At 37.5% G+C, this 18096-nt stretch overlaps 2 protein-coding genes across 5 annotated transcripts; one reads left to right on the forward strand and one right to left on the reverse strand.

Annotated features, from left to right (window-relative positions):
• The first annotated feature begins 786 nt into the window (after window positions 1-786).
• LOC117632703 (transcription factor FER-LIKE IRON DEFICIENCY-INDUCED TRANSCRIPTION FACTOR-like) lies at window positions 787-2274 on the forward strand. The gene is made up of 4 exons (XM_034366255.1): window positions 787-1278; window positions 1566-1775; window positions 1865-2041; window positions 2149-2274. The coding sequence occupies exons 1-4, from the start codon at window positions 787-789 to the stop codon at window positions 2257-2259; spliced, it is 990 nt and encodes a 329-aa protein (XP_034222146.1). The 3' UTR covers window positions 2260-2274.
• A 3610-nt stretch (window positions 2275-5884) lies between these two features.
• On the reverse strand, window positions 5885-11857 carry LOC117631956. Of its 4 annotated transcripts, none has more exons than XM_034365305.1 (6): window positions 11184-11856; window positions 7866-10718; window positions 7570-7623; window positions 6863-7205; window positions 6514-6606; window positions 5885-6410 (listed from the first exon to the last, which is right to left on the reverse strand). In XM_034365305.1, exons 1-4 carry the CDS (start codon window positions 11661-11663, stop codon window positions 6945-6947), a joined length of 3648 nt encoding a protein of 1215 aa, XP_034221196.1. In that variant the 5' UTR covers window positions 11664-11856; the 3' UTR covers window positions 5885-6410; window positions 6514-6606; window positions 6863-6944. The 4 variants fall into 4 exon arrangements, with proteins under 4 accessions (XP_034221196.1, XP_034221195.1, XP_034221198.1 ...); XM_034365304.1 differs by having other exon boundaries at window positions 5885-6430; XM_034365307.1 differs by lacking the exon at window positions 7570-7623 and having other exon boundaries at window positions 5885-6430; window positions 11184-11857.
• Window positions 11858-18096: the final 6239 nt, after the last annotated feature.

Here is an 18096-nt window from a genome sequence, read left to right on the forward strand (position 1 = left end):
TGCAATATGAAATAAATGATTATTACCCGATTCAAGTCAACCGTTGAATTTACATCTAACGGTGAGTGACCATAAATCTCTTGGACTACAGGGGTCCAAGAGATCAGGACTGATATATATAATCCATGGAATAAGAAAACAGATAATATAGGAATAGTATTTGTTATTGTAATTTAGACTACTGGTATTAACAGTCCCGATCTCTTGGACCACAGGAGTCCAAGAAATTGTGGTCACCCACCGTTGGATATTAATCCAATGGTTCAAAATGATATATATAAATGCAATATAACATAAATGATTATTACCCGATTCAAGTCAACCGTTGAATTTACATCCAACGGTGAGTGACCATAAATCTCTTGGACTACAGGGGTCCAAGAGATCAGGACTGCTGGTATTAATTAGTCTTCATTCAAATTGGCCTGAACAAATGTTGATACTTGTTTGGTCATTTACTTAAAAGAAACACCATTTTTATCTCCTTATTAAGACCCATATGTATCATGACTAGTTTTCTTTTGTACTTATTAAGAGGCACTGTTTTTATTTATTTATTTATTATTATTATTTTAAATTTAAATTAAGAGGCAATGTTGGTGTTGTAGTTTTGTCAGCTCCCTTAAACTTTAATTAATAACAGCTCCAACGTCAGAAAAAAAAAAATCCGCATCCTGATTCCTTTCACACTTGAGATAAACATGAAACCACATCCACGATTTCTGTATATATATAAACATATTTTATGACACATAATTACACAAACCTCACTATCAAACAAAGGATATGGATGCCCATGGAAACTATCTAGGAGGTCAGAACATCAATGACTTTGAGTTACAAGACCTCATAGATGATGCAAACTTTGATCAATTCATTGATCTTATCCGCGGCCAGAACGAAGATCCAGTGGCGAGTTTTGGTTGTGACCTTATGATCAATGGCTGCTTTGATGATTATAACCTGTTTTGTCCAGCAAGTACTACTCCAGGTGTGGTTTTTGGTTTCAATGATGCCGTTGCATCCGACCCAAGTGCTTCTTTTCTTGGCACATTATCCGACCCAAGTGCTCCTTTGCTTACTACATTACCAAATTTTGATGGAGAAATGAAGGGTGGGGAAGAAGATCATAATGGCGAGGATTCGTCTGGAACAACGACCACGAACAAGAGGCAAAAGGTTGATCGGTCGAGAACCTTGGTCTCGGAGAGAAGGAGGAGGGGGAGGATGAAAGAAAGGCTCTATGCACTGCGGTCCTTGGTTCCGAACATAACTAAGGTACGTACGTGTTGATAGAATTAAAGAGCATCCAACCCAAAACTAGCAAGACTTTACTTCTCCGATGTGTGATAAGACTCTCGACATGTGTGACCACCATAGCCTATAGCCTATACATGCACCCCGTTTTTTTACTAGTCCTAAGAAGTTTCATACAAAAATTTATTCTTGAAAGGTACAGGTCTAGTTTCTTTAAAAATTCCAATAACATTGGGTCCGACATATATGTATAATTATATGATACATGCATTATTGTTGTTTAATTTGTTGGAGATACATGTGCACAGATGGATAAGGCCTCCATTGTTGGAGATGCTGTGCTGTATGTACAAGACCTACAAAAGCAGGCAAAGAAGTTGAAAGCTGAGATTGAAAGCCTTGAAGCATCCTTGGCAGGAGCAGATGGTCATGAGGGATATCAAGACGGATCAACCGAAAATCCAAGCAAGAATAAAGTTACAAACAACAGCAATTTAGTTTCCAAGGGCATCATTCAAGTAAACATTCAATCAAATTGGATTTCAAATTTATGATGACCATTAATTTCTCCAATATTAATTATTGAAACTAGTTTATGCCTTCGCAGATAGATGTATCTCAAGTGGAGGAAAAAGGTTTTTATGTGAAGGTGGCATGTAACAAGGGAGGAGGAGTAGCCGCGGCACTTTACAAGGCTCTCGAATCCTTTACAAGCTTCAATGTTCAGAGTTCTAACTTGAACACGGTTTCGACTGATAGATTTGAGTTAACACTTGCTTTAAATGTATATAATACTTGAGCTTTCAATTTGATCTTCTTCTCAACTCTCTCTCTCTCTCTCTCTCTCTCTCTCTCATCAACATTAATTAATTTTTATTTGTCCAAAAACAGGTAAAGGAATGTGAGCAGGACATCATCAACTTGCCAAACTTGAAACTTTGGGTGACGGGGGCTTTTCTGAACCAAGGTTTTGAATTGGCTTCTGGGTTCTCAGCTCAATGAGCTCTTTCTCATGCATGCATGCAACAAGAACAATTATGCTTGTAGTTAATTAATTTCAAGTATCTTCGACCGACCCCCATCCAAATATGAGTAATATTATGCCTTAGGATAATTAGTTCTATCTTATTAATGATTTGTTATACATAAAATATGCGTGTAGTCTTTTGAATAACAATAATAATGATTAACGTTGTTGGGTTAGCATAATGATTAACGTTGTAAGTCAAACGTACAATGGAAAATGCCAACGCAGAGCTTAATTAATCCCCAAAGCACGGCCTCTTCAAGCATGTGTATTGGCATTGTTGTGGCTTCCCCTTGATTACCATTCAAACTCAATTTATAAATTCCAATAAAATGTTTTTAATTTTAAGAATTTATGCCCAATACTGAATTTTGAATTTATGATTGGAGCTTATGCAAGGCGATCGATCTGTAACCGTGTGATTAAGGATGAAAATATATGCCAATGCACCGATACTATCACCCCCGATATATCCCTTTTGTCAAGAAGACGATGCCTATGGCGTCTATTTCTTCTCTCGTACCCTCGACATTTCCCAATATAGCGGAGATTTCTGCTTTATCACCATTATATCAGCAGAGGAAACCCGGGCGATTAATTTGTGACAACACCATTATCAATTTTTACAAATCTGCAAACGAATTCAAAAGAAAATGACTTAAAAACATCATTTTGAGATATCAGAAACACGTATAAAATACCACTAGACCAGAACTAGTTATTCTCTTTCGAACCTCAGGCCCCCATCATGTCGTCTCTCACCACCATTGTTCTTGAATGAAGCCCATTTGTACCTTAACCTCGTTGATATTCTTGGGCTAGTTCAATCAATTTATTTAAAGTCCTTGGGAGGAAAAGTTGGTATACGTATTCTTTTTGGGCCGTTAGTTTGTTGCATTCATTCGTGGCTTCGAAAGAATTAAGCATCTGTTGAGAGTTTCTTCTGCAATTATCACGAACAGGCAAAAATTCCTATCAATTTTACAAGTTTATCATCCAAATTTGGAATTGTGTATAACAGTAAAGCTGAAAGGAAGTTAAAACTACAACTAAGAAAAAATTTCTGAGTCACACAAAAACAACAAAGTATCAGAGAGTCAGATAAATTACAAAACAAAAGAAAATACTTGGAAATGATTCGTGTATCTCTCCTAATGATACTATTGTTCCGTACCATTATGGAAGAAGACTCGGGTAAAATATGCACTTCCTCGGGAATGGAGTCAAACATTTCAGACTTCTTATGATACAAAAGCAAGAATTGGTGAACGAGATAATTGGCATGCTATAGGCATCTGCTCCGCCTATAATATATAGTGAGAGATGCAAGATCGCCCAAACTGACATTTTATCCATCCACGGTAACCATCTACTGCAGCTATGCAAGCTCAATGTCGGATACGGAATGGTTAAAACACCACAATTTGCCCGTTTTAGCATAATTCGGCATGACAACCACACTGCAGCAAAGGATTGTGGGTCAGCAAGAATCCAGGGCATCTCATCATGCATAGCTTCTTATGCAACCATAGATGAAGAGTAGACTCTCACACAAGTATGGTCATATATTATCACAGAAAATCTGATGCCGACATCATTGATTAGTTTTCCTAATTTATTTGTTAGTTTCCTAGGTTCTCTAAGTTTTCCAGATTTCAGTAGGATTTCTAAGTTTCCTATTTTATTTGGATTGGTTTGTTTTCCTTGTCCTGTGTGGATTAGAGTTTCTGTTTTAGTAAGGGATTTTTATCCTGTTATCTCTAGGGTTTAGTTTGTAATAAATACCCCCCATGTAATTCATTGTGGTAGAGTTGATTTATTGAGTTAAAAGATTAATTTTCCAGAGATTGGAATTCTAGTGCGAAGCCAAACCCCTTGGTGTGAAGCCCCAGGAGTGGTTCCACACCTATCTATTCGTTTAATTTTCTGTTTTTAATTGTCTTCGCTTCCGCTAAAGTCTCTAAAAATAATTCACCTATATCCCACACCAAAAATAATTCACCTATATCCCACACCAAATTTGGCATCAGAGCTAGAATTTCGAGTCTCTTTTCTGCACACCGTGTGTCGAGTGTATGGCTCCAACTAAGGCGGGTAAGACAGACCAGCCAGAGATGGACTCTAAACGGATTGTTCAAATGCTGGAAACTCTAACAAAGCAAGTGACAGATCTGACCACCGGATTTGAAGAACGATCTAGACTCGTTGATCGTCGTTTTGCAGACAAAGATTTAGAAGATGACTTTGGTGAAGCCCCTCACTCAAGGCTAGCAGTGGTAAGGTGTACATTGACTCTACCTAAGAAGGATACTGAAGATTGGCGTAGGACATCCATTTTCCACACTTATATCAAGTCTGATGATAAAAAGTGTAAGGTCATCATAGATAACGGAAGTTGTATCAATGTTGTGTCTACACTGACCGTTTCTCGTCTTGGCTTGTCACCCGATAAGCATCCTGAACCATACAGAGCAGCATGGATGGATGATACATCTTCTATCCCTATTACCCAGAGATGTCAAGTTCCTATTGAGTTTTCCTCTTACAAGGACCATGTTTGGTGTGATGTGGTGTCGATGGATGTGAATCACATTCTCTTGGGAAGACCATGGATTTACGATCACAATGTTACCATATTGGGTCGAGAAAATATATGTTCATTCATCCATAAAGGAAAGAACATCACACTGAAGCCACTTCAACCCAAGCTCGTGAATCAGTTTCCACCAAACAAGGAGGTGCAAAACAAAGAAGAGCAGCAGCGCATTAATCGAGACATTTTGGATCGTGATTACAAACTTTATCTCGCCGGAATCGAGTGCTTCTCAGCCAGGGGGAATTGATGCAGCCATCATTGATTAGTTTTCCTAGTTTATTTGTTAGTTTCCTAGGTTCTCTAAGTTTTTCAGATTTCAATAGGATATCTAGAGTTTTTCCACATTTCTAAGTTTCCTATTTTATTTGGATTGGTTTGTTCTTAACTTTTCCTGTGTGGATTAGGATTTATGTTTTAGTAAGAGAATTTCATCCTGTGATCTCTAGGGTTTAGTTTGCTATAAATACCCCCTATGTAATTCATCATTATGGAATTCTGGTGTGAAGCCCTGGAGTGATTCCAGACTTATATTTATTCGTTTAATTTTCTGTTTTTCATTGTTTCAGCTTCTGCTAAATTCTCTAAATCTATAATTCACCCATATCCTACATCAAAATATATACTGCAATTAAACACAATCCTCAGAGACACTACATATCATCATCATACATCTCACACAACGTAATTTGCAAGTGAAGGTAAATCCAAAAGTAATTACATTAACAATTACAACCTATTCACTCAAAGGAAGCTACTTTTTCTTAGTTAATCCTTCTTAACTTACTATTTTATTTTATTTTTCCTTAGATCATCTAATATGAAACTTTAGTTGGGCCGTGAACCTAGTTTTCATAAGTGTATCTGTTTGGCGACACGTCTGCTGTAGTTCAAACTGGATCACCAAAAGAGCTCATTTACCACCTTATCATGAATGATTCCTTTTCACACAAAATCAAAATAATTTTGTATAGCAAACAATGGAATCTAAATCTGCAGGATCATAATAATTTCAAGTTTTAATAACTCATTTGAGTCATTAGAAGGTCATATATAAGATCCCCAGAGTCTGCCTATTGCAAGAAGCATAGGTCTACATGTGCATTTCAATATACATGCACTAAAACGTGAACTTTTTATGGGTTACAGAACAGAACAGGAACTTGATACACACATTCGTAACTAAATGTTATGTTCACCTATCCCAGAACATTGAATGATAGGGATAGAGTTAAATCAACTTTTCATATAATGTTTAACTATACTCTTTGACCGTGAAAAGACAATCTAAGACCGAACATCTTTTATATATATTATCGTCATGTTCCTTTCAAAAATAATAAACACAAGATAATATGGAAGGACATTTTGGATCTGGTAGCATATAGGACCAGAAGTGTACCACATCTTGGAAGCCAGATCGTCAGAAGTAGCATATGATAGTAAGTATGCGTATAAGCTACTGACATTCCAGTGCAAGTGAGGACAAATAAAGACCATGGCTCTAAAAAGCTTCCCTCAAGCACCAGCCACCTACAGGTTCAAAAACATGCCTGAAAAACAGGCAGGACAAAAAAAAAAAAAATTAAAGAACCATTAATAGCCATTACTGAAATGATGTCATCAAGATTAATACCTGGCTACAGATGAGAAAGCTCATATGTGTTTTGAGGTTGGAATTTATCAATCATCATACGCACCATGATGTTTATCCATAAAAAACCTTAGCCTGCATGCATATCATCCATCACCAGGTTCAAGTTCTAACTTCAGAACATTAACAGATTGCAAGATAAAAGCCATCCTAACTATTTGGGATCAATAATCAAATTCTCTATTGGCATCCAGCTTTATCTGATCATCCATTAGATTGACAATAACTTAGCAATCTTGGTCGCCAATGCTAAACATCCATCCATATGCTTGTGCTTATTAAATTGCATTAGGTGCTTTTACATAAGAAATTTCCTCAATGGAGAAATTACCTGAACGTAATGGAGCGAACTAAATCTGCCTTCGCAAACTCAGCAAGGATAGAGGTCAAATCCTGTAGATCAACAATTTTGACTATGTGAGAAATTCATCTTGACCAACACAGTTTCTCTTGGACATGACCTGCAATGTTGTTCCTTTGATAATCCAAGCTGTTACTTCTGGTTGATGTTCAAGACAATTAAGAGAACGTGAACTTCCATCCTCCAGTTGCACGCCATACACAAATGGGAGTCTAAGGATAATGAAACTCTCTGGAGGTAAAACCACTTGGCATCCAAGGGTGAACTGCAACTTCTGCTCACGTTCTGGGACTGATGTTGGTAGACATGATGCCTACAAGTAAAAAGATTGCAATAACATAAGGAAAACCAAGATTTAAGTTACAAAGAAAGATGTAATAAACATAATTAGACTGAACAAAAGTGCAAAAAATGTCTATGCCTACGATATATTTGTAAAAACAATTACACCAACAATGAACAAGTGCATGTTACAAGCACGTCAGAACACAGCAAAAACAACTGAAGGATTTGCTATTCTGAAACACAACCCAGTAAAGAAATACTAGCAAACTGGTTTATTAACCTTCAGATGATTCTAATTCTTTGGCTGTCAAGTTGTAAAATAAAATATACCACTAAGTACAGAAGGTAATATTGTAAAGGTTATGCATACTTGAGGAGGGAGATACACATACCTCAAATTGTATTACTGGGCAAGTAGCTAATATCACTGGAAAGGGGGGTGTGACCTACAAGCAGAATCTACAGTGAGCATCGATAAGCGGGAAAAGCATTAGCATGAAATTAAACCTGCTTAATCATATTCCAGATTTTAAGAAAAAGATATTGCATATTTCGAACACAAATAATAGAAAGAAGCTCGGAGATATGGTCAATTCATAGTAATAAGCACAATGACTAAAACAAGCTACTTGTAAACTAATCCGTATAATGCAAAGAGAGAAAATGGCTTCTAAGCAACATCCCATACCACAAAAATCCTTTGAAGTTGTGATATTGTGCCAGCAAACTTAGTCTTCGGTGAATTTTGCTTATCCCTAGAGTGCCTGCAGTGTGGGCAGTTCATATAGATTGGTAAATTTCTATTCAACATGGAGAAAGCACTTCCACCACCATCAAGACTAATAGACTGAAAGCTCCCTTCAAGAAGTTTGGAAAAATTTGGGAGTGCAGATGCACTATAAGATGTTTGATTCTGCTCCTTCGCTGGTCCTGAGAACTGTATTAGCCCATCAAAATTCAGATTACCATTAGTTACTATATCTTTTGACTTATTTACATGTCTCTCCTTATTTGCAGCAGTAACAGTCGTCCTATTTGAATTTCGATGAACTTTAGCATGGAAACCATTCCTATTGATTTTGAAGGCCTCCGGCAAACTATGGTCCGAGTTTTCCAAAGACTCTTCAGGCAATTGATATGAGGATCCAAGCTCACTAAGATGCTCAGGATTTAATAGAAAACGGTGGCCATGGGGGCACTCATGCTCGAATCCAACATACACTACTACATGTTTTAAAGAAGGGTTCATTTTGAGCCTTTCACTGCCATTCAGGTTCACAGGAACTACGTTACTACCTATTCGTAGATAGGGGTCACCATTTGTGCTGCTAATTCTGCTAAACTTCTCTTGAACAGATACAACATCTTCAGACTTCCAAGGTCCTTTATCACTAGTCCTTTCTACAATCTGATCCCTTGTCCTAGTTTTGTTGATACTATTATCTAAACCAGATGAAGTTTTTCTCTGCTGGATAGAAGGAAATCCTGAATCTGCACTTGCTGTTCCAGCGACGACCTCAGAAAAGGCTTTTCTCATAGTAAAGTTGGGAAGACCTTTACCGAAACTGATTTTATTATCATCAGACACTATGTCTTCTGCAGGCTTTCTAAGACTTCCAACTCCAGATTTTAAATCCCCTGTGTACAACTGTACATCAGCTTTAGATTCAAACTTCAGGTTTGTATCTGACGTATCTACAGAACCTTGATGCACTGCACCGACAGGTAAGTCGTTTGGGCTTTTCTGTTTTTCCAAAAATACTGTCCATTTTAAAAGAAACTTCTGAGAGGAAGAGAACCCACTTTGAAGCAAACCCTTAGAAGGTTCATAGTACTTTGCACCCCCAATGCGAATCAAACTCCATGAGGAAGGTTGAATAGGCCCTGTATTATTTACTTCAGGTAATTGAAGTGTGGGAAGGTGCTTGTCACAGTCTGGAAAGCAATTGAAAGTAATGTTTGCTGATTCAAAGTCAAAAGGATCAGATCGTAGTCTTCGTGATCGACCACAAGAACATGCATGAAGGAACACATATCCACTGGAATGTTGCTTCACGGGAGCCCCTGAAAGCGACTCACTAGTCTCAACCTCATGTCTCTGGTGCATACATGGTTTTCCAGTCAAACTAATGGCATCACACAGTTGCCTTCCAGATTTCCAGATGGATGTGCATTCATCCTCCAGCTTTTTTGCAAAACGTTGCACTGCACGTCCTTTTACCATTGAGTGGAAAGCATGCAAAGCCTTCTCTAGATGGGCTTCATGCTGTGAAGTTGCGTAACAAACAGGCAAGTCTTTCAGATAAACCTCTTTAGCAGCTGGAAGGGTCCTTTCACACCACAAAGTTGAAAATTTTGTGTTCAGCTTTTTACCACTTTCCAACCAAGACACTGCCAAATCTAGGGGATCCAAACCTTTTGAAGAAATTCCTTCAACAATCTGTGGAACATTGTTTCTTAGCCGAGGTTTTCTTTTGCTAAATTCAGTTTCATCTATGCACCCGCCTTTTGCAGAAAGAACTCCATGAAGAATTTGTTGACTGGAAGATAACCAAATTTGGAAATTTGGAAGTTCAGGGGTCGAAAACGTCTTTCCAGAAGTAGCTGATGCAGCTGATGCAGCAGCGACAGCTGCAGCAACAGCAGCCATACCAACACCACCGCTACTGGAATTACTTACCAGTCCTCCCCTCCCTCTTAGAATATCAGATTGCCTGACAATGAACTCCTTCACTGATATGATATCCTCTTTGCTTGCACTCTGACCATGACTTTCAAGCAGAAGAGAATCTGAGGTTCCCTTTCCATTCAAAACATCTTCCACAAGTCCGGTGGCAAATTCAAGGGATTCACCCCTCTGATTTGTACACCTATCTAACAACAGAACAGCCCTTGATGCATCAAGTGAGAATAAAGGTGCAGAACTTGAAGCCCCCCCGCTTCTTGACCCTGCATGACTTGTTTCAGAACCTGAGAGTGTTCTACACTTCTTAATTAAGAAACGAATCTGTGCTTCAAGTGATGACTGCAGTTTCTTCCTAAAACTACCTTCAGATTTACTCACAGGGCGTGCAAGCACAACCACTGAACCAGAACCTTTAACAGGTAAGCTTGGCCTTGCTAAACTGCCCAAACTAGATGATTGATTATGTGAGGATGTATCTGACGACTCCTCCACATTAGAACTGGGATTTGGCACATCAGAGAAATCATCAATAAAAACAAACAGTGTGACTGGGGTACACTGTCCTGGAAACAAAGAGGTGTAGGAACCTAAACCTGACATTAGCGAAATGGAAGAAGCATTGCGATTCAAGATGCTACCACTTCTACCTTGAGAAGAACTGTTAGTGGAGGTTGTGGATGTGGTAGGCCGTGCAGATGATAATGATGAATGTGGCCTGGATGGTGTTGGCTGCAAAGTTTGGGATCTCACAAATGGAGCCAAAGCATGCTTGGCAGCTTGCAACACTCGAAAATTTTTCAGGAGTTCAGATTCAAACCGCGACCCTTCCTGAATGTATATGATTACATGGCAAACCTGCATTACTCATTGGGTTAATGACAGTATTATTCAGACATTCATAACCTCTGTGCATGAAAACTTCAAAAGTTCATTCTGAAAGTTGTAACTAATCAGAAAGAGAAAAAGGTAAAACAAAATGGTCATACACTGAGTACAGGTAAGTTCTTGTACTAGTACCAGAAACAAAACAATGCCCAGGGAAATTCTACCTCTATGAAATTTGTACTAATCTTTTCACAAACTTTCTACGTTTAAACATGGCTTATGAGTTATAACCCAATCCAGAAGTCTAAACCCTATACAGAGTTTCTAGTTTGTACACATGGGTCCATAACAAAAATGTTGAAATTTTTTTTACAGAAAGGTACAAACAAGGACCATTTCGGCTCAAATTTGCATTAAAGTAGTACATATCAAAATCGCAATATATGCAACTAAAAATACTAGAGAGAAAAAAAGAGCAAAAGAAGAACAACTTACAGAGAACATGAACAAAAGCCCCTGAAGGTCCCCAAAGTCGTGCTCTTCCACCGGTGAGTCAAAACCCGACCCCGACTCCGAGAACCCATCGTCCATGGCGGGGCAGCGAGTGGAGCAGAACTGCAAAAACAGAATGCCCTCTTGCTGTTCATGGAAGTAACTGATTCTTCGCCACCTGAACCAGTCCCTGAGTTCCTCTTTCTCAAGACAAAGGCTTTTATCAAGATTGCCCGACCCGAACACATTGAAGTCGAGAATCCGGTTGATGAGTTGGGCCGAGTCGTCAGGGCTCCGCCCGATGAAGCCCACGACGACCACGCCGTCGGAGGAAGGAGGGTCTGAGGAGGAGGGTGCCGGAAGGGTTTGGGAGGGTGAATAGGAAGTGGGTGTGAATGTGGCGGGTGAAGGAGGTGGGCGGACTAGGACCCGCATGGATGATGGGTTCGGGTTCGGGTTCGGGTTTGGGTTGGGAGTGTCCATGGGTGCAAGTTGGAAGGTCCTGTTGGGAGTCTGCTTATTTGGTTTGGCTTCTTTGGACTTCCATTGACACAGAGAGAGATGGCTTCTAGATTTGGGATTTCTGGGGTTGTATACACACCCAAATACCCGTTGCAGCTATTTTAATTTATCCATTCCTCTAGATATACATTTGACAAAGTTGGAGTTGGAGTTCGACTAGTGTTGATCCCATTCGTCTTTTAATTCAACAATTTTTAGAGTGCTAGACCCGTAAAGCTTTGAGACATTTTTTGATTCATACAGCATAAACTTTTTGTTTTGGGCCATAGTGATTATTTTGAAATTTTTTTAAAGCTCACTCTGTTTAGTAAGATATAAAAAAAAATTACTAATTGTGAATAATTACTGTGAGAGAAAGTAATTAGAGAAAGCAGCTCATTAGGTGTTTTCATTTTTTGATTATGCAGGAATCAAATTTGAGGACGCGCTAAGTGAGCCTCCTTTCTCCAGTTTTTATGGGTGTCCTTTTGTATGTCATATTGACGGTTACTGAAAGTAATGAAGATTTTATCTTTGATCACAAAAAAATAAAATAATAAAAAAAAATAATAAAACTTTCATAATTCCAAAAATACCCGCATCTAATTCCATGCAGGCTCTTCCGCCTTCTCGTTTTCAGTCTTCACGCTCTCTTCCCAAAGCTTTTCTCTTCCATTTGTTCTTCTTTTTTCATTGTTAGATCAATTGAAGTAAAGCCGCAAGACTCAAGTAAGATACACAGTAGGTTTATTTATTCTCAATTTCATTATTCCCTTTCGCTTTAATTTTTAAGGTTTTAATTGCTACTTTGTGATGAATTTTGTGTTTATATTTGTGTTTGTATTGTCAAGCCAAAATCGAAATTACTCTATGTTTTTCTTTTTGCTTTTACTACCCACCTTGTGTTTGGTGTTTGGTGTTTGGTGTTTGGGTTTTAGGGAAAAGAATTCTGTTGCATATCGCTTGGCAAATTGGAATTTTTAGTCTGGCTTTTGGGTTTAGTCATTTTGATGGGCCTCCAGTTTGGCCTAGTTCTTTTCTGATAGATGATTTAGGGTTGCTACTTTTCGAATGATTGGTGTGGCTCAGTTGTTGTTTTTCTTGGGTTTTATAATCTCTCTTTCTCTTTGGTAAAAAAAAAAAAAAAAAATTTGAACATAAATAATTCAGAGTTCCTCATTGTTCGAATACGTATATGTATATGAACATGATTATTTTTGACCTTCTGCATATACGTATACATATATGCATAAGGTCAAAATTCATCACAAATACAGAAGCACGAGTACTCTTAAATACGTATATAGATCCAATAGGCAGAAACATGCTTATGCCATTTTATTCTTGTTTAGTTTCTGAGTCTCATACTTCTGCAGGGTTGATATACTTGTACAATTGAAGGTCAACTCTCCTATATATATGTTATACAAATTGTTTACAAAGATTATAATAATTTCGTTCAAACTACTGGAGGACATGGGAAAAAATCGAAAGTAGTTTGGCATGTTTCCCGTGTCTGCAACATTGGTCAAATAAATTAGATCACTTTATTTTTTTGGGTGCTGAGAAGGTTTATCCCTACAAAGAAAGTTCCTCTCAATGTAAAATTGCGTAGAGCAGAGTGAGCAGAAGGGAAGCACCTGAATTTTTAGCATACCAGCGAGTTGAAAAGCGCTGGTATAATTCAAAATTAGAACAAATATAGAACAGCATAAATTAAAATAAATAATTTTAAAAAAAAGAAAAAAAAGGCAACTCTACGCAATGAGCATGCAAAAACGCCAAAAATTAAAGTCAAGGTATCATAAGAACAACACCCATCCTTTGAATGGCTGGGCCTATTAAAATACATTAGGTCAAAGGCAATGGGTTGACCAAAAAAAGGCAAAAGGCAATGGCTTCCTTCGTGGTTGTTTGATCAAATCTTTGACAACAATCAGTTATCACCAAAAGTAAAAATCTAGCTAATGAGCTTCTAATGAAGCTGGTTTTATAATGCTTAATTTGGATTTTTTTAGCGAAATAGTAGATATTCAATTGAAATCAAGGCACAAACTTATAATTCATCAGTAAAAACACAACAAAAAGTTTTCAAACGCCAAACTACTTTATTTCACAACTAATTTCGCTCACAGTAAATCTGACATCGATTATTTTCATAGCACAGCAACGCTAAACTGACCCTAACTAAATACATTTGACAAAGTTAGAGTTGGAGTTCGACTAGTGTTGATCGAATTCTTATTTTGATTGATTAATTTTAAAAATATTCAACCTATAAAGTTTTGCTTCGAGATATTTTTTGGCTCATACAACATAAAATGAGATGTTGTCAGATAGGCCCTTATTAATTCTTATATTAGACATAAACTTACATATTTATTAACTTATATGAAAAACTCAAATTTGAATGCAGGTTAATAATTGTCCTAGTATTATAAAATATTTATAGACTATTTCATCCATCTTAATTGTCAAATCCCTTATTTTTAGCATTTATATAATTTCTTTAAATTTGGGAGAACCTATTCAATAATAAGACGTTTCAACCAAAAATAATCAATTACCACACCAATATACATAAATAATAATACACCAAATACATTTGTACAAAATAATAATAATAATAATAATAATAATATAGCTAAACAAACAATGAAAATATGCCTCATACAAATTAATCTTTTTTTAAAGTACAAATTAATATTTTTGCATAACAGGTATTGATTAGGTAATTGTCCCTCAGAAAATTATGGTGATATATGCCCCAAAGAAAATTACCTACATATCCAAGGGTTTTCTCGGCTTTTTCTAATAAGAGCAACTCCACTCATTTGCCCTTAGCCATGGCAAGGGGTGAGTTAGGGCAACTACTATTCACATGAATAGTGGTTGTCCTTGCAAATAGTATTTTGTGTTTCCACTCATTGCCATGGCTAAGGGCAATTACTATTCATTTTTTTGCTTTTTCCCCCTTATTTTTTAATGAAAATAATTAATTTAGATAATATTTTCAGATAAGATTTCCGAGTTCCTACGTGTCAAGACTATTCATAATCGGATAAAATTTCCGGATAAGATTTTTGGATTCAAATTTCTGATGAATTTCAAAATTCAAATTTCAGATAAATTTTTGGGTTCAAATTTCGAATGAATTTCAAAATTCAAATTTCATACAAATTAGGGTTCAAATTTCGGATGAATTTCAAATTTCAGATAAGATTTTCATCCAATCAAATCAAGCCACGTGGCATGTCTATCTTGCCAAAATTTTCTATAAAACCAGAGGCTCAACTCATACCTCTCACACCACATCTTTCTATATTTTCATTTCTCAGAGTTTAGAATTCATACTCCATTCATTCTCAATGGAAGAATTTAGAAGATGCTTGGAGAGGCAAGAGCGAGAAACAAATGAAAGAAACCGTAGAGCAGATAAAATAAATATGTTGCAAAGAGAAGTCGATGAACAAGCTGTCATAGCAGTGACTTTGCAAGATAAAGAGAACCAAGGTCACCGCCGTGGTTCACAAGTCGGCCGTCGCCGGAATGTGGACAGACATAGGCATTCTCGGGGTAAGAATTTTTTGGAAGATTATTTTATCCCAACTTCTTTGTACTCTGATGTTGATTTTCAAAGGCGATTTAGAATCCAACCCCATTTGTTCAATAAAGTCATGCACGATATTTGCAATTATGATGCATACTTTGTTCAAAAGTGTGATGCTGCTGGGATTTTAGGACTTCTTCCGTATCCTTCAAGCTCGGTAGTTGATTATTCGAGGTGCGGCCCGTATGTTTGATGAGGAGATCCTCAGAAGCATTACGATGACTTGCATTATCCTCCAAAATATGATTGTGGAGGATGAGTACGATTGTGATGCTGTAGAGGTCTACGAACCGGATCCCATGAACACGGCCTTGACACGAATTTATGAAAGGCTCATGGGGCCAAGTGGAGAACCATTTGAGCCAAAACCGTTGGTGAGGGATGGTCGTTTCATGACCCGGATGATAGACCGATATACAGAGATGCAATCTTCGTATATTCATGAAAGGCGTCAACTTGACTTGATGGACCATTTATGGGCGGTAAAAGGCAATGAAGATGAATGATGGAGCATAGATGCTTTGGTTATGTTTTATTTAGTTATGGTTTGGTTGTGTTGTTTTTTTATTTATTATAGTTTGGTTGTGGTTTGTTATTATTATTGTGCCTTATTTGTTTTTTTTTATATTTTAATTATGTTTTGTTTGATGTATGGAATATGTTGAATAAAAAGGTGTTTTATTGAATGCTTTGTTTATTAAATAAAGAAATCCAATACAAGTCATTAACAATTACTACTACTAAAATAAAATACATGAATTACAACAACTTTAATAGAAAACATGAAAAATACAAATACATAAAAGGTATGCTAACTAATTTAATAGTTTCCATCATTTAACCAATCCGTGTTGCTAGGCCCATCATCCTGGAAAAGCCTTCTTCTCATAACATCCCTTCGTTCTAGCTTCCAAAATTGTTTTGTTTCAGAGGACATATGACTTGTATCCATCGTCATGGTTTCCCGATCCGTCTTGTCCATATTTTTTTTGTGCAAATACTCCATTTCTCGTGCATACTCAGCTTGAAGGGCCAACTCGTTATGTTGGCGTTTTTGCTCCATTTCTATTCTTATGCCGTTTTGCCTTGCAATTTCCTCCAAAAATTGTGAATTATGATTGCTTGAATTACCCGCTTTCTTTGCCTTCGCGGCCTTTCGGCCAATGGACATCGGCTCCTTTTCGATGGGTGAGTCTTGACTATAAGAGAATCGAGAGGTGAATCCGATGTCATTGAATCACTGAGTGGCGTCTCGTTTAACACAACGACGGGACCCGTGTGAATAATTATGAAGCGTTTGCAATATTTCACCACCTCCCAACATTCATGATGGTTGAAACTTTTTTTGCCACCCCCGGTTGCACCGAACCACATTTGTACTTGAATAATTTATTTAACAAAAAAATGGAAATGCAATAAATATTTAAAATATATTGGAATATGCAAGTAACAAAAAAAAAAAATAATGGAAATGCAGTTAACCTTACAAATAAATTAGAAGGGCAAGAAAATTAAGAAACAAGTGGAAATGCAAGAAATATTAACAATATATTGAAAATGCAAGAAATATTAACAAAATATTGAAAATTAAAGAAATATGAACAAAATATTTAAATTGCAAGATATATTAACAAAATATTGATAATGCAAGAAATATGAACAAAATATTTAAAATGCAAGAAATATGAACAAAATATTGATAATGCAAGAAATATGAACAAAATATTTAAAATGCAAGAAATATTAACAAAATATTGAAAATGCAAGCAATATTAACAAAATATATATATTAGGAGATTAAACTTAATAAAACAAAAATTATAAAATACTTACCTCGTTAGTACGATTTTCCCCGCTTCTATAGTTGTCCATCACTTTTGCTAGGGCAGCTCTCCATTTTCCAAACTCTTTATTGAGAATTTTCCACTTACTGGATAATGTCATCTCCGTACGAGTAGCTGAGATGAGGCAAGATGGAAGTACTCTGCGCTCACCATAAAATGTCACTTCAGGTCGTCCAGGATTACGGAATATAACCTCTTTCCTGAAGCAATCCACTGAGGCATGAGTTTGGCTAACCAATCCATGCTCAAAATGACATCCAAGCCCACCATTTCCAACGGGATCAAATCTGCTTCCAAACATACATCTCCTACCAACACTGTACTATCTCGATACACCGTACCTACATGAAAAATCTCTCATGTAGGTACAGAGATCGCTAGTTCGTCTCGTAGGGCTGAAAGTCTTACATTAGCATTGCGGGCAAAACTAGGTGTGACAAATGAGTGCGTAGCCCCAGGGTCAATCAAAACTCTAGCAGGGGTTCCAAAAACTGATAAAATACCTGTGACCACGTCGGGTGACGCCTGTGCTTGCTGCTGGGACATATGGTTTTTTGCTCGTTCTGACAGGTGTAATTTTGGGTTTTGAACAAATTACAGGGGAGACTCTGCCGAATTTTCGGTAGGAGTCCAGGCAAATTTTGAATCTTAGTTTGAAACTAGAAGGGTAAATAGGTCTTTTGTGTCCGACATTCGCCAAGTGTCGGACACGCACAGGGTCAGGGTCAGGGTCGAATTCCAAAGCGGAATTTGAATCGGGTCCTGTCAGTTGGCGCGTGCATTGCACGCGCCAATGGTAAAAAAAATTTGAACGCGACATCAGCGTGACGTGAGCGCTGACGTGAGCGACTGCAGGCTGCAGAGCGGGTTGGTCTTGCCTTCGGGCTGGCCTGAGTTGGTGGGTCCCACACCCCCCTGGGCTTGGGCTAGGCGGTGGAACGAATTTTTTTTCCCCCCTCGC

The sequence above is a fragment of the Prunus dulcis genome, chromosome 6, assembly GCF_902201215.1.
Source record: "Prunus dulcis chromosome 6, ALMONDv2, whole genome shotgun sequence".
NCBI classification, from domain to species: domain Eukaryota; kingdom Viridiplantae; phylum Streptophyta; class Magnoliopsida; order Rosales; family Rosaceae; genus Prunus; species Prunus dulcis.

Excerpts from the sequence above, each read along its gene's own strand:
- LOC117632703 (XM_034366255.1), top strand. The coding sequence starts at position 787 with ATGGATGCCCATGGAAACTATCTAGGAGGTCAGAACATCAATGACTTT. Across the intron at positions 1,279-1,565 it reads TGGTTCCGAACATAACTAAG|ATGGATAAGGCCTCCATTGT; the intron begins GTACGTACGTGT and ends ACATGTGCACAG. Across the intron at positions 2,042-2,148 it reads AGTTAACACTTGCTTTAAAT|GTAAAGGAATGTGAGCAGGA; the intron begins GTATATAATACT and ends GTCCAAAAACAG.
- LOC117631956 (XM_034365306.1), bottom strand. The coding sequence starts at position 11,663 with ATGGACACTCCCAACCCAAACCCGAACCCGAACCCGAACCCATCATCC. Across the intron at positions 10,719-11,183 it reads GGCTTTTGTTCATGTTCTCT|GTTTGCCATGTAATCATATA; the intron begins GTAAGTTGTTCT and ends TGAGTAATGCAG. Across the intron at positions 7,624-7,865 it reads AACTTCAAAGGATTTTTGTG|GTCACACCCCCCTTTCCAGT; the intron begins GTATGGGATGTT and ends TTCTGCTTGTAG.